General features: G+C 43.3%; 1 protein-coding gene across 4 annotated transcripts in view; it reads right to left on the bottom strand.

Annotated features, from left to right (window-relative positions):
* Nucleotides 1-16,355, bottom strand: part of nlgn2a (neuroligin 2a) — a 55,158-nt gene that overhangs the window by 3,599 nt on the left and 35,204 nt on the right. For all 4 annotated transcript variants that reach the window (XM_088374934.1, XM_088374952.1, XM_088374942.1 and 1 more), the window contains 5 exons: nt 16,028-16,177; nt 2,745-2,930; nt 926-1,191; nt 705-858; nt 30-396 (listed from right to left, as the gene is read on the bottom strand). In XM_088374934.1, the coding sequence (XP_088231060.1) occupies nt 30-396; nt 705-858; nt 926-1,191; nt 2,745-2,930; nt 16,028-16,177 (1,123 nt within the window). The remainder of the gene's footprint in view (nt 1-29; nt 397-704; nt 859-925; nt 1,192-2,744; nt 2,931-16,027; nt 16,178-16,355) is intronic.

Here is a 16,355-nt window from a genome sequence, read left to right as displayed (position 1 = left end):
GTCGGAATTTGAAAAGCAACAATGCTCACCCGGTCTTGGCAAAGTTGGTCCAGTAGGTCATGACGACGGCGCTGAGCATCACATCATTCTTGGAGAAGTTACACGGGAACAAGTCGGTGGCACCGATCATGGGCACACCGAAAACATACGGTATCTCGTCTCCGTGGGCGGCGTCGGCCCACTCGGGCCGCGTCTCGGTCTGGCAGTGGTGGTAGAAGGTGTAAAAGTAAACGGGTGACTGGAACTCGGCGTGGAGCTTGGCGGTGGCCACTGCCGGCGCCACCCACTGGTGGTCCGTAAACAGCGCTAGCAAGGTCTTGCGCCGCATGTCGCCATTGTCCCTGTCCGCCCAGTCTGTGTACATGAACTTAATGGTCTCCCTCAGGATGTCTTTTCCTGAAGAAAGAAAAAACAGACCGATCATCGACAAAGCCAATCGTTTCTGAAAGCGCGAGCGCATCATCCAAGCGGCTTTCTTTGTTTGACGGAAGCTTGAAGTGTTCTGCCAGCGCTGTGATTTGAAGCTGCCACACTCTCGGATGGTGTCGAGATGCTATTAGCACCCACAGAGCTTCAAAAGAGCTTCAGAGACCTACCACGGTGAAAGATAATCCTCAAGATGGGCTAACTCCCGCGTATGCCGGACCTCTTTAATCGCTCATCTTCTCCCCACCTAATTTCATTGTTATTTCAATTTTTCTTACCCTCGGGGTATCCGTAGAGGTTGTCGACAAAGTTGGAGATGGTGTAGTCGAACGCCGCGGCCGAGATGCCGTCGTTGTCCTCGCTGTCGTCGACAAACTTCAACCCCTCGCCTTGATTGACGCCGATCAGCATGTCGTAGTTGAGGAACTCCCCCTAGAGGCCGAGGGCGGAATTGAAATGATCCACGCCGGCCATGTCACGGCTAGATGATCTTCATTACCTGCTGCATGAGGATCTCGGGATCGTCTGGCACCACGTCGCCGTCCACCACGGGGCCGAAGGCGATGTGGTAGCGAGCCGGCTGGATGTCCTGGTCCACCAGCTCCCTGAAGTTCTTGCGCCTCAGGCAGTCCACCAGGTCAGCCGTCTCGGAGTAGGTGCAGCCCACCTTGCGAGCCAAGATTTTAGTGTACTTGAGGGGCTGGTAGTTGACGGACCAGCTGGAGATGGCGGTTCCACTTTGGGCAATGGCCCTGTGGAAAAGGCCTGGGAAGAAGAAGAAAAAAAAAAAACCTTGAATGTTGTCGACTTCACTGACACATTGAATAGAATTATCCGCCAATTTGCATTTATTTTCAAATCTTCTCCCAGATGGCGCTTCACATGCGGCATAATGTAAGCGATGCTAACGAGAGGATTTGGAAAGGCAGTGTCAAGACTGCGGCGGTCGCTCTCCCTCTTCGTCCTTAAGTCTGTCCGACGCGAGTTCTGTCGCTTGGACTGCCCAAGTGGCTCATTAGGGGGTCCGCCTGCATCGTTCGTTTCCCCAACACTCTTCTTTTTCTTCTTCTTCTTCATCTTCCCGCCTCGCCGCGTCTGAGCACCGGCCGCTAAATTATTAAGCACGGCTGCAGAGCCCCCTTTCCCTCAGAAATCAATTACCGTACACCGAGAGGGAAATATGGAAGCAGACGGGAGCTATTCTTCAAAACCGGTTCTTCTTTGTGAGACGCCCTCTTTTATTTAATTGCCAGTTTAACCACGGTTGCTTTTGGAAAACACGCCTCATTTATTGACCCTCCGGTGACTCACGATTTATTGGGAACATGATGGCGGATGCTTGACGGAACTCCTTACCTGCAACGCCGGCGGAGAAAACCGGGGGGGTAACACACACATAGCATCGAAAGGAGCTGATGATGGAGACGAGGACGATGGCGACGATGACGTGATGACAATGAAGAAGACATTGGTTTGTTTGTTTTTAAAGGAAAGAGGAGCGGCACAAAAAGAGACAACGGGTTAATACATGTTAGCATACAATTGCAGCTGAAAGGGGCGGGGCCTCTCTTCGTCCAGTGATTCCTAACCGCCGTGCCACAACACATTAAGTCATTTTTTTTTTTTTTTTACCATGAGTATTTTTTCTATTTTCCGTAGCAGATAATCAACCTAACGGGCATCATTATTTTAGTCATTTTTGTTGTTGGTGTGCAATGAGATTTTTCAAATATAAATTATGTGCCTTGGCTCATTTAGGGTTGAGGAAAAACTGTCAGTTCATCTGTCTTGTCAAGCAATCAGTGGTATCATATTATTATTATTACAAACTACACCTGATTTCATTGCCATGTCTCACCAGCTCTTTCTGCTCATCAGTACGGCGCTAACATTAGCTGCGAACATACAGAAAAGCTAACATTTTAAAGGTGGTTAGCTGAAAAATCTGAAAAGAGTGTTTGATTGCGGCTTAGATATAACTCCAGAACACAGTAGATTCCTCCACGGGCCTCTCGCTATAACACAAAAAGCCTCTGGGTGTTTGTGTAGCCGCTAAATGGCGAGCAGGAGGTGAGATGGATGGAGGGGGGAGGGGCAAAAGCTCAGTGCAACGGACCATTAAGAGAAGCGTGGGCCAGGTAATGCGCGCTAATGTCCCCCGTCAGTCCACGGACGGGGCACACAGACCGGATCAAAAGTCAGCACTGCTTTGAGTTCAAATTTGACGCAGTTAGCTTCAAACGCTCAACTCCAGAGCAACTCGGACTATTTAGTTTCTCAATTAGAAGTGTCCAAAACGTTTGGGAAGACGCTTTTACCCTCCGAGTGGTGTGAGAGGATGAGGAGGTTGACGCAGGACGCTCCAGCTCCCGATCCAAAAATAGTGATCCTCTCCGGGTCGCCGCCAAAGTGACCGATGTTCTCGTTGAGCCAGCGCAGTGCCTGAATCTGATCCAGGAGGCCGTAGTTGCCTTTGGCCGACTGGTCGCCGGTGCTGAGGAAACCTGCAGACAGAAACCGAAGCGGCATGGTGTCAGAACCCACAAATTTGGCAAAAACTATCGTTGAGTGGAAACGGTAGCGCTAGGTCGTAGCATCAGGAAGTGGAACAACCTGCCCTCGGAGCAAAAATAAATTTAAGGCCGCGATTGGTCAGCCGTCCTCACTCAAACCCCAAACACGACCAACCCATGGAAGGACTCAATAATCCTCAGCTCATCTTCTCACCGTGTTATCTGTCATCTAAAATGTTCGAACCCTTTTTTGTCTGTTTTTCAACCTGCCCACGTTGGTACAAAGTGGGAAGAAATTCTAGCTTTTATCTCAAGATCGTCTGGCCCTGACTTCAATTGCTGTTATAAAATAGTTCAAACAGAGGGACCAAGGGATGTGTCAATCATTTGCGCACAAATACTCAAGCTTGTAGCAAGGCTCTCACCAAGGAGACTATTGCCAGTTATTTAATTGTGGTTAGCAACAAATGTTAAAAAGAAGGAATCACAAAGCCTCTCCTTCATGACGGTGTTTTAATTTACAATGTTTTAATTGATTGTACATTCCAAAATATACAACAACCAGAATCATTTTTGCCAATATGGCCTCTATAAATAAGTCATGCTAGCAATGTAGCAGCGTTAGCATGTTTTAATTGATTGTACATTCCAAAATATACAACATCAAACTGTCAAGCTTCTTTTTTTATATAGCCCTAAATCACAGACAAGTCTGTGTAGGGCTAACTGATTTGTTTTTGCCAATATGGCTTCCATTAATAAGTCATGCTAGCAATGTAGCAGCGTTAGCATATTTTAATTGATTGCACATTCCATAATATACAAAATCAAACAGATTGGTTTTTGGCAATCAAGTCTCCATAAATAAATCATGTTAGCAATGTTTGTGCGCTTGTAGCGTTTCTTTTGGCGGACATGCTAGCTAGTAGTTAGCTAGCAAGACTGCATACTCTGTTCCTCAAACAAATTTAATGTCTAACAGTCCTCAAAGTTTGTCTGCTGTACTTTGACATTTGCCTTGATAATCGCTACTTAATATCTTTGATTAGTCCACTAAACAAGACAATATGTTCTATTCATCCCTTTATGGATGTTAATTACTCTTCATTAGGTGAGCCGCAAAAGGTCGCCCATTAAATCCATACAGTGAAGGTCTAGCACTCAGACGAGGCGTGCTACAATCCCCCGAGTTCATAAAATGAAACATCAATAAAGAGACGCAATCTTATTTTCCTTTGAACAAAGCATTGACGGCGGAAGCAGTACGAGAGAACACCCGCAGAAGTTCACTCGAGCGCATCTCGCCGAGCACATTCATCCTAATCTGACAAGACGCTCGGACAAAAGTGACCGAGATGAAAGCCTGGCGTGAATAGTCTTTAAAATGGTTGCGGATAGAAGAAAAAAAAAAAAAAGGAGACAGGGTGGAGAGAGAGAGAGGTAAAGGGGGATAGTGGGTGTTCTGTGAGAGCCGGACAGAGAAACACTGTTTCATCTGACTCCAAGAGAGCGGGCACAAAGGTCAGACCTCGTGTGCCATGCAAATATACTTTTGCCTCTTGAACCGTTCTCTATTTGCACTTTTGACCGCACACACTGCACACATCTATAATGATGACCCTTGAAATTAAAATGTGTTGGATGGAATCCTCGTATTGCAAAAATGGCCACTTTTCAGGACATTTAAAAAAATAAAAAATATTTTTGAAATTCCTAGACATTGCTCCATTTCAGTTGTACCTACCATCAATTTATTATACCAAACGTATAAAAAAAAAAAATAAAGATGATCGTACTTTAATGTCAAGACTTATTTAAGGTAGCAAACGTTCACCAGATGTTTGCCAACAGTTTTAATGTTTTTTTTTTTTTGTCACAACAAACATTTGGAACCTTGAAGAAACCCTGATGACGACCTGCGTCCGTTTCCTCACGACCTCCTCCATTACTATAATTTATTTATTTATTTATATATAACTATATAAACATTTATTTATTTATTTATCTATTTATCTATTTATTTATCTATTTATTTATTTATTTATTTATTTATTTATTTATTTATCCATTTATTTATTTATCTATTTATTTATTTACTTATTTATTTATATATAACTATATAAACATTTATTTATTTATTCATTTATTTTTGTTAAAAAAATACATAGGAAGAGAACGTTTGAGAAAAAAGATCTCATATTAAATCGTAATATAAGGGGAAATCGCAATTGGATTATTTTGGAAAATCGTTCAGCCCTCGCATATTTACGAGGAAGCATCTCTCAGGCTAAAAGAGAGACGGCAGGATTATAAAAACGACGGCGCGTTCCTCTGCTGTGTGCTTCCATCTTCTCTCCATGGATTTCCTTTTAAGTTTTTTTTACGTCTTCTCAAGCTGCACAACGTATGTGCGAGCGGAAGCAGGCCAGCTCCCAACAGACCTCACACACGTTTGCATGTGTGTGAGCTGAACATATAGCGAGCTCGAGCTCCCAAGTGGATCGTCCGCATCGTCACCTGAACCGATTTCATCACCGGATAAATGAAGAATGGCGATCATGTGTGGTGACTAAAAGTCGAGCGTAGCGATTGCGCGGGGTCCTAATGAAATACGGCAAAACTTGGAACAGAGCTGGCCTAGATTTTGGAACTCCTCCACCACCAGCTCAAAGTTGGCTGCATTTTGTTGAGCTTGGATCTTGTCCAGTTTGTGTCATTCGTGCCTTTTGCCACATTTTATTGAAAAAGTGTGACAAGTCTTTCCTCATCTGCCAACCATGCCAGCACATGAACAGCGAGCAGCTTTTGTGTGGCTGTCCAAATAAAACAAATACATGAGTCACACGTCAGCCTAATCTGCTTTGCATAAATGATGCCTGATCATTTACGGCTGGGCTCCTTCTGATTAACAAAAAAACTAGAGTGTCATAAATCCTGCTGAAAACCAAGCGATCAAAAAAAAAATGTAAAATTCATGACGAAACCAGCACATAGTCAACGCAGAAACAGCGACCCCTGGTGGAATGTTAATATATCATATATATATATATATATACATATATATATAACCAGCGCTTATGATTTGTCATGCTAGCAATCTAGCAGCGTTAGCATGTATATGTTAGTGTGTGGCGTTTCATTGGGTGGAGATGCTAGCTAGCAATTAGCTAGCAAGACTACACTATCATTCAGTGCATATGGTTTGTGATGAAAAAAAAAACAGATTTAAACACCACAAGCCTTCCTCAACAAGTCTCTTCTCGACAGATTCCATAACCTTGACAATTAAACATTAGCCAAAATCTACAACATTAAACGGATAACATTTCGTTTTTGCCAATACAGCCTTCATGAATAAGTCATGCTAGCAATGTAGCAGCGTTAGCATGTATGCGTTAGCGGCCTTTCATTGGGCAGAAATGCTAGCTAGCAGTTAGCTAGCAAGACTGTATACTCTGTTGTTCAGTACATATGTATTGTGATTAAATAAAAAAAATAAATGCTTCAAACATAACAACCATAACAGATTCCAATGAAATGACAATTAAACTTTTGTCAAATCAGTGTCAAATTTACGTCACCGATTGACCTGCTCTGCTTAGCACGCTGACAAATGAAAGTCGTGCGGGCACACGGAAGGACAAAGCAACGATAACAAAGAAGTCTTCCGGCCGAGGACAATGGGCAACGTAGCAAGCAATTTGCGGCGCACAAAGCGAGAGCACCTGTCAGACATCTTGTACGGGCGTTTATCTACGAGCGGCGAAGCAAATAGACCACGTCTGAACGCTTCCGAATAAGCCGTCTTTCCGCCGAGTGCTATTCACGTCATTTCAGCTGGCCGGCGTACAGTCGGTGGCCAATAAACCACGTCAAAAGCGGACGCCGTAAATCAGTCGCCGTCACCGTAAAGGATATTAAATGCATTGTCAGGCCGTAAACGTGAGTTGGAGTGCAATCGATCGACCGGCCGGCGCCAAAAGCGAGAACAAGGACCCGGAACCGAGGCGCCCGGCCGCCTTTATTCCTCGTGAATGAACGGATACCCGACAGACGCGGTGACACTTCAAGTCACACCCGAGCTTGAGAAAGTGTTAAAAATACGACTCGGAATGAAAGGAACGTGCCGAGTCAAAAGAACTTTGGTGAAATATTGAAAGGTAGCGCCGGGCTGACACTCCGACTGCCATCAAAGACGTAGAAAGGGCCTTGATGAATAATTCATAGCGCGGCATAAAAAGATGCAAGCGAGGCAGCTCAGACGAAAATATACAATGTTCAGATTTAGAATTTAAATCAAGGCAGCTGCCTTAAAAGTTTATAAAAGATGTTGCACATGAAGAGAAATGTTTTTTATTTTTTTAGATTCCAATCTGATGCCGAGCTGGAGAAGATTCATTACACTTGAGCCCGGAAGCGGAGAGGTTTCATTTTCACCAAAGCCACAAGTGTTTTTTTTTTTTTTTTTTTTGCCCAAAGATCTCAAAAGGTCGGCGGCAGAGGAACAGAAGTTATTGAACTATCAAATTTAAACCAACAAGCGTCCATCTCAAAAATCACCCAAGCTCAGAACAATCGGACTCATCCGAGCCAGAGCTGCTCACTATTTGGCATCCTCGCGGAGCTGATTAAAGTTATCAGGGGGAAGCTGGCTCCCTATTTGGCAGGCGGACAGCTCTCAGTCTGCCACCTTAATAAACACATCACGGCAAAAACTGGGTTTAAAAATGAGGGGAAAAACATTTTCCTCATTCTACGCAGAGGATAAAGAATATGTGATTTCCAGTCGACACACAAGGTTAAAGCGATGCGACACTTTTTAACTTTTTTTGCAGCCTTATACATTTGTGATCCATGAAAGAATATAATAATGTCTCTTTTCTATATTAATTACACAATGTGTATTAGCATAAATAGTTTATCCTCCTTTTAACGATAATGGGGTTTCGGCGGCTGTCGTTTTCATCGACCCTCCATCTTCCACTCGTTCACCAATCCCTCCATCTGTCTTTTCTTTCGGCGCGTCACGACTTGGAGTTATTAGTCTGCTAATTACCTCTCACCATCCCTCATTTAGCCCCAGAACCCATTCCTTCTCTGATTATAATCAGAGAATGACATGGGGGCCCATTAAAGATAGAGTAGGGGATTGATTGGTCTGTGACAAAAGTGGAGTGCAAACCAGTGGGGGGAGGGGGGGGCAGTTACTTCATCAAAAACAATCAACAAAACAAGTCGCATTGCCATAGGCTCCCTCAATGAATGCAAAGTGGAATCTAAACACATATATATATGTATATATATGTATATATATACATATATATATAGATATAATGTGTGTATATATATATTCATATTTATTTTATTTTATATAATACATACATACATATATATATATAAATAATGTATATATATATAAAATGTAATGTATGTGTGTGTATATATATATATATATATATCTGGATCTTTCGCGCACGGGCCACAGTTAGCTTGTCCTCTTCATTATATATATATATATATATATATAATGTAATATATAATGTGTATATATATATATATATACATATTTATTTTATAAATATATATATAGATACATATTATATATATATATATATATAATATATATATACACACATGTATACATATATATACACACACATATAAATTAAATACATACATATATTACAGTATATGCATGTAGTATACTATATAGACAAATATGCATGTAAATATATATGTGCAAAAAAAAAAAAGTATATATATATATATATATATATATGCTTGGCAGCATAGACAACTGTTCACACGTACAGAGACTTCATAACAAGAATTTTTGAGCAGCAAGATAGACAAGCTAAGCCCGACTTCATATGTCTGGCAGGTCGTATTTGTTCTCGCACACAAGCTGCAAACATCTTCTATTGTCCCTTCCAAATGAAGCAGATGCTTTGAGAGACAAGTGGCCCGCCACACTCTGCCGAGATGGCGCTTTGATGAAACAAGCAAAGCGACACGACGACAATACGGACACGCTGATTGCTTTTGTGGCCTCGCGTCTTACAGTCGAGGTGTCGCGTCCTCGCAGAGCTGTCGGCTTCCGCGACGAGATGGAGGACTTTGGGCCGTCTCATTAAAAGACGCTTACCTTTTGGTTTTAACATCTCCAGGACGCCGCGTTAAGATAATTAACGACTTGAAAGATTTCCTCTACTCGCTCCGGGGATGTCCGAGCAGAAATGCTTTGTTCTCACTTTGAGTGAGAACCTGCCCGAGAGGCATTTTTACCGACGTTTCCCGTAAACATCTGGACGAGAGACAGATGCAATTTGTCAGCCTCGCGGCCTCGCTGAGGGTTTCTGAGGACACGCCGTGACGCAACTTTGACAGATGACACGCACCGTCTCTCAACACTGACACCATCGCCGTCTAAACTGCGGCTCTTACAAACATTTTAAGAAATGTATTTATTTCAGGAGTTCAATTCACACACGGTAGACGGGAGGCGCACTCACGACATGCTTAGCTGCAGAGCTTCCATTTAGAGGGCGTCTTTTCGTTACATAATTAACATTTACACGCGCACACACCCTCTGGTGTAATTAAATCACCATCATCTGCGTCTATTTTTAAGCAGAGTAATCATCTGCGGTGACTATCAAGCAGGCTAAACCCATATTAGTTTTTTCCACACATTCCAACAACAACATTTGCATCATGGATCGGTGGTGGGAATGATTTCGACGGATTCATAATTCATGAGCAACCTTGACCGGGGGAGATAGAGGTGACGGGAAGGAAGGGAGCTCCGCAACATCCGTTTTTGTCATGCTGGGGTCAGCCGCATGCCAAAGTGACTCGGGCGCGGCTGGATGAGCTCATGTCACAGACTTGTGTATGTCTATGTATGTATGTATGAACCAATGTATGAATCAATGTATGAATCAACGTATGAATCAACGTATGAATCAATGTATGTATCAATGAATGTATCAATGTATGTATTGTCAGCCTATCTATCTATCTATCTATCTATCTATCTATCTATCTATCTATCTATCTATCTATCTATCTATCTATCTATCTATCTATCTATCTATCTATCTATCTATCTATCTATCTATCTATCTATCTATCTATCTATCCATCTATCCATCTATCCATCTATCCATCTATCCATCCATCCATCCATCCATCCATCCATCCATCCATCCATCCATCCATCTATCCATCCATCCATCCATCCATCCATCCATCCATCCATCCATCCATCCATCCATCCATCCATCGCTCCCTCCCTCCCTCCCTCCATCCATCCATCCATCCATCCATCCCTCTCTCTCTATATATGTAAAAATCAAAATTTCTAAATATCTATATCTCCATCTCGTCACGGTGTGGTCACCAGAAAGAACACAAAACGCCGATGTCCTCCATTGTCCTTCTGTCCGCCTCCACAACCTGCGCTGGAAACAAACCAGGATTTACAGTTCCCGAGCAGAAACGGGCCGCACCACTAATTATTGGACTCGGGTTCCATCGCGGCTCGCGACCTCCTCGGCATTCATGAATTCGGTCTCTCCGTGACACTTCCGTTCCGGATCAATGTCTCCCGCAGGACACCTGAGGCAATCGAGAAGAGCTGATTGCCATCCCGTTTTCTTCCCGCGTTCGTCCTTTTCCAATCTCACCGGGCGGGATGATCCAACTCCTGCCTTCCCTCCATCGCGACGCATCCACCAAACCTTCGTCTCATCTCACCGGAAACTTTTATTTCCCTTCCCCACTGCCCACGAGGACAATCCATCCACATTTAAATTTCATAACGATTTTGTTGACGCTGATGCCCACTTCCGTATTTAGCAGCGAGAGCTAATTTCGCAGACGATCGTGAATTTTTTTAAACTATATAATGAAATAAACAGTTTTCCCGCATCCTTTTCCACATGTATACGCAAACAGACCTTCCAAAGACAGTGGGAGAAAACCAAGAGCACGCCGGAAGGAATTTGAGCACTTGACACACACACGAATGCTGGCGGGCAGTATTTGGCTACGTTTGCTTCATGCATTATCCATATGTTGGATCTAATGCATAAATCAACAGTGGGCGCGAATCTGCAATTGTCAGGAATGAGGTTGCTCATGTTCCATAGTCTCCAAATACAGCGGATAGAAGAAGTCTACACACCCTTGTTCAGATGTATGTCATCCTTTTGCGATGTGAAACAAAAACATATCAGAATGGCTTATATTATGTTTGTCTTTATTGAACGTGATTCTGTCTTTTCAAGAGGGAAAGCAAATCCCAAATCGATTGTGGTTGCAGAAGTGCGCACACCCTCTCGTAACTCGGATGATAGTGTTCAGAATTCAAGTCAGCACACACCCGCCAATATTTTAATTTAATTTAAATTTTTAGCTTGTATTTATCTTTTTAATCTATTTTTATTTTTATTTTGATCGGTTGGCACTTTTTAAGTTGTGTGACAATGACAATAAAGATCTATTCTATTGTATTCTATTAATTTTAATTGTCTCTGATTAACACCAAATAAAGTTCAGATGTTCTAGTTGACTATTTTTTCAGAAGACTGAAGTTTTTTTTGGTAACATTTTGAAGCTGTTCATAATCACATAGAAAATATACGAAAAGATCAAAATAGTCGTCAAACAAACATCTGGAATTGATTTGAGGTTAATCCAAAGCACTTAATTGTCAGGCGTGTCATATGAGAGTGTGTACACTTACGCAACCACATTGTTTGCTTTTAATCCTTGAGTTGTATAGATTATAGGTGACCTTAATGCAGGGAAACGAAAATGATTTATCTTGGTCTCATCTTTTTACATCACAAAACCTGGCACTGGCACAAAGGTGTGTCGTTTTTTTAAATGCACACAGGGTTTCATTTATTTTGCATGTATGATCTGCAAAAGAATCCCGAGCTGTTCCTATCGCCGGGCCTGCAGTCCTGCGTCACGTTGACTGGCCTGACATGGAGGGCAGGAAGGGAAAGGAAGACTGCCAAGCAGTCAGATCAGGTGCCAAGTCCCGTTTGCTGCTTCCGACACCCACATCTGCTCAAAGGCCATTTGGAGAAAAGCTAACCCCCCCCCCTTCCTCAAAGTCACATTGTAAGACGGTGCTTTGTTTTTTTTGTGTTCTTTGGACTGGAAAACACAAAGTCTGTAGTATCTGTGTATTTTTAAGTATTGTGCATGACATGAGTCATTGCGTGCAAATACTCCCATAGCCTCAGGTGCTCTTTCTGCCGCATTTGATGGGCCGATAAAGATGCAATGGCGAGGCTGCCGCCCAGTACAAAGCCTCCCGCGTAGAACCATGCCATGTCACGTGGAACATACATGATGGATGCAGCGGCGTGTAAACTGGCCACGCACGTTAAAAAAAAAAAAAAAAAAAAAAAAAAAAAAGTCGAAGAGCGGAGTAATGGGCCGAGCAAGAGGCGGTAAAATGAGAAATGACGCAGAGATAAGAGGAGATATTTGCTGGAGGGCCGCTGGCACGCGTCTCGGGTTCTGATGTCAACTGTCAGTGGGGTTGAGATCACTGAGATCCATATTCAAGCTGATGATGGCTTGACTAAGAATAAATATTTGTGTATGGATCATCGTTATTTGAAGGAGTATGACTCACAGAATTCCGTGCTCGCTTGTAGTTAGCATGTCAATGGGATTTCACATTGACTTTAGCATTAGCACCGGTGATGTTTTCAAAAACAAAACTTGGATATGTAAATATAAAATACCTGTCATTATTTTGTTCGTGTGCTTAGTTGGACACTAAGCTCTATCCGGGATGTTTTTAAAAAGTTTAAAGCACGCTCGGCACAATCACGTACACGCTACGCTAACATGGTGCATTCGGGTTACTTTCACAACGTCGGGAAATTAATAACACAGCGTGCCACTGGGCACTTTTTTTAAAATAATGCTTTTACAAACGAGAGAAGCCGAAATCACCATTTTGACTTTCACATTTTGACTGTAAAGCGAATAATGACGTTAGCTAATATTATCCAAAACACTTCCTTTTAGTTTTGTTAGCAGACATTTCATGAATCACTCACTACAAGGCTTTCTATTGGCAGCCATTCATGACAACGCTGTGGCCCAATTACAACCAGCACGCTTGCTCGTTAAGCTGCTGGTGTACCCAATGTCAAAAAACAACAGAAAGCAAGTCCCGTCCTGCAGTGAGACATTAACTTGGGCAGCACCGAAGCATCTTGACTGCCATATGTTGTTTACCTGCGGCGCAACGGGCGACCATTCACGCTTCTAACTTTGCGGGGAAATCGCTCGCGCATGAAGGCTCGCTCCGACGGACGAACCTCGTCAATCACCCTCGGGATGAACTCAAAACAGAGAGCGCGGTTAGCGCGTCCGCCTCTCGCAGTGGGGCGTTCTAATTCCGGCTCCCTCTGTGGAGTTTGAGGCTTCCATGTACTCGTTCCGCTTGTTTACATTACACGAGAGCCTTGTGAGAGAATCCCCTAAATAACAGTGCCATCCCCCTGGGGGGCGGGGGGGCGTCATCTCACGGGCATCCCGGGAGCGATGCATGATGACTCAAGGCGCTGTCATCTCAGCGTAATGATGATCAATCCCGGCTATTAGCGGCCGGCAGCTCCCCGCCGACAACGCTTTGACACGAGAAAAATGCGTCCGCCTAATCGGTCCCGTAACTGGCATTTTTTGTCAGAGCGCCCGCAGCGAAAAAGTGGGCCACCAGGAGGGGGGGGGGGGACGATGGAGAGCGGCGATGAAGGAGCGCTGATGAGCGGCAAGCAAAGTTGTAAACTTCACAAACGCGCCGTTGAGTGAGCGCCTGCGGGGATCGGCTGATTGGCGGTGAGGAAAATGTCAAAACTGAACAAGTACGACTTTTGACAGCACACGTGTGTGTGTGCGTGCATGTGTGTGTGTGTAATACCCTACGGGGGGCCTGAAGTGCAAAACATAACTACAAATAAGTAAACACAACGGGATCTCAAAGAGCGCAAATATGAAAGAGCATTTGACAGTTTTGATTTACTGTTGTGATTGCTTTTTGGTTTTTTTTGCGGTTTTTAGATTTGCTGGATGATTGATGATTTGATCCGGTGGTTTTTTTTCTAATTAGTCATTTTGGTGTGTGTGTTTTCATTTGCTATTGTATCTTTTTATGTGATGATTTTTTTGCTTTTGTGTTTTTTAATTTTCTATTGTGATTTTATTGCTATTTTTTTTTTGCTTTGATATTTTAAATTTTCATGTTTGTGGGTTTAGTTATTTTTTGTTGTTTTGCATTTTAGGGCCACAATAGGTACTAGACTCGTGTCTCATACCGCTCATTAAGTGGAGAGCACTTGTCACATCAATTCTTGCGGGGGTTGCTATGGAGACTAAGAATTTAGCATGTTATGTGTGCAGGTGTATTGTGTTTGTTTTGGTGTGTGCGTGTGTATTGATCGATTTTGTGCGTGTGTGTCATAGCCAATGTACTTAGATTGTTCTGCCTGGGTGTCTCGAAAATGTCTCTGGTCATGTCAGGTTGTTCTCACAATGCTGTCCAGTACTACACAAGCAAAAGTGCACAAAAAATCATCTCGAGCAGTCAATATTTACGTAACAATATAATGAAATTATTAAAAAAATAAAACACCTCGATACTCACCAGAGATGATTAAATATGTACAGTTTGCTATCGAGGTTTTGCTTGTCAGCTGTGACGAACCAATCACAGGACAGAAAAATACTGATGTCATTAAGAGCCAGAGCTCTGGCCCTATGAGGACGAGTTTGAAATTTGGTAAAAAACTCGCACTTTTAATATAGTTGAAGTTATAACGGGCAACACAGATTGGACTGGTGTGGCAACACATGGACGCTGAAATCTGATTGGATTAAAAAAAATACATTGGCATAGTGGAAGCAGCGCAGCCAAAACGAACGCTAGCAAATGAAGACTGTGTGTGTGTGTTTGCACACGTTGGTGTGAAAATGAAAACCATCAATTCTCAAACCTCCATTTTGCACGTCGCACTGCCCGGGGATCCGAAGATGCAAGAATGTCTAACAGACACACATACACCTCAAGAACGTGGGCTCTGCCGCACGCCGGAGCGGCTCTGCGGGTTTTATTTTTAGCATCGCAGGCAAAATCCACCCACCCGCCCCCCTCCTGCTCTCTGGCCTCCCTCTCATCTCTCTCCTGCCATCACTTCTCTCATCTGTCACCCTCATCTTGGTGTGTGCGGGCTTTAATGCCCTCCGCTCCCGCCGCCATTGATCACAAATAGATGCGTTGTCTCGCTTTCATCGCGCTCCCTCGGACGAGGGTTTTCGTGACGTCTGTCACCACGGCAGCCGAGCAGCGTTGAGGTCAGGCGCCGGGCGGCCTGTTACGTATTTAACGCTGCACAATTCCCGACGCGCACGTACGCCGGGGATCACGAGCCTGCCTGCACGTCTGCCTGCTGCTGAGTATTATTCTATGCTGTTTTTCTTTTTGCTTTAGCTTTTCTGTTATTTTATTTATTGCTCTGAGTTCCATTCTGTCCCGCTGTCATTTGGTGTTCCACAGGGTTCAACTTTAGGGCCCCTGCAGTTTTCATTGTATATGTGGATGACAGTCAGATTTAAGTTCCGCGAAGCAAAAAGACCTGAAGGGCATTTGTGTCCTGTCTGGAGGAAATCAAAGCCTGAATGGAACTGAACTTTTTGAATTCAAATAAAAAGAAAACACAACGTTTGGTGTTTGGTCCTATTGACCTCGTTTGAGATGAGTTGAGTTTGTCTACGTTGCTGCTTTGTGTGATCATTTCGAAATTGCTTGGTGGTTTAACTGGACAAGAATAGTTTAGTTTTCAAACTGCACAATATATACAATGCTCAGTCCACTTTTGTTTCTGTCAGTTTCCCGTAAAATTTCAGCTGGGGGTGATCAAAAGTTTGAAGCAAGCACATTTGGCTTCTCGTTTGCAAGCGGAAAAAATATTTTCAGACCTCAATTTAGAATGAAGAAAAAAAAAAAAATCTAAACTGTTAGACAGAACAATCAATACAAAGGCCTCATGACTCACCCAGCACACCAAGACGATAATTCATAGTCACCACAATGACGTTGCCGTAGGCGGCAAGGACGCTGGCGTCAAACATGTTTCCGGTGCCTTCCATGTACGAGCCGCCGTGAATGAAGAGCATCACCGGCTTCTTTCTGCGGTCGCGAATATCTGCAAAAAGACCAAGCAATCATTCATAATAAGGTCAATGATACTTCTTTGTATTGTCTTTGATGACATGTTGCTTTTGATAATAAGAACAAATTGTAAGGTTGGATGAGGATCAACACTTGAGGAGTGCAGCGCTACCACAAAGTACTTGCACGAGTACTTTTAAAGCAACAATTTG

This window comes from Syngnathus floridae, chromosome 1 (assembly GCF_059516105.1).
Source record: "Syngnathus floridae isolate MCC-2025c chromosome 1, RoL_Sflo_1.0, whole genome shotgun sequence".
In the NCBI taxonomy this organism is placed as follows: Eukaryota; Metazoa; Chordata; class Actinopteri; order Syngnathiformes; family Syngnathidae; genus Syngnathus; species Syngnathus floridae.
The sequence above is the reverse complement of the archived record's forward strand: the minus strand, read 5'-3'. Positions and strand labels throughout refer to the sequence as shown.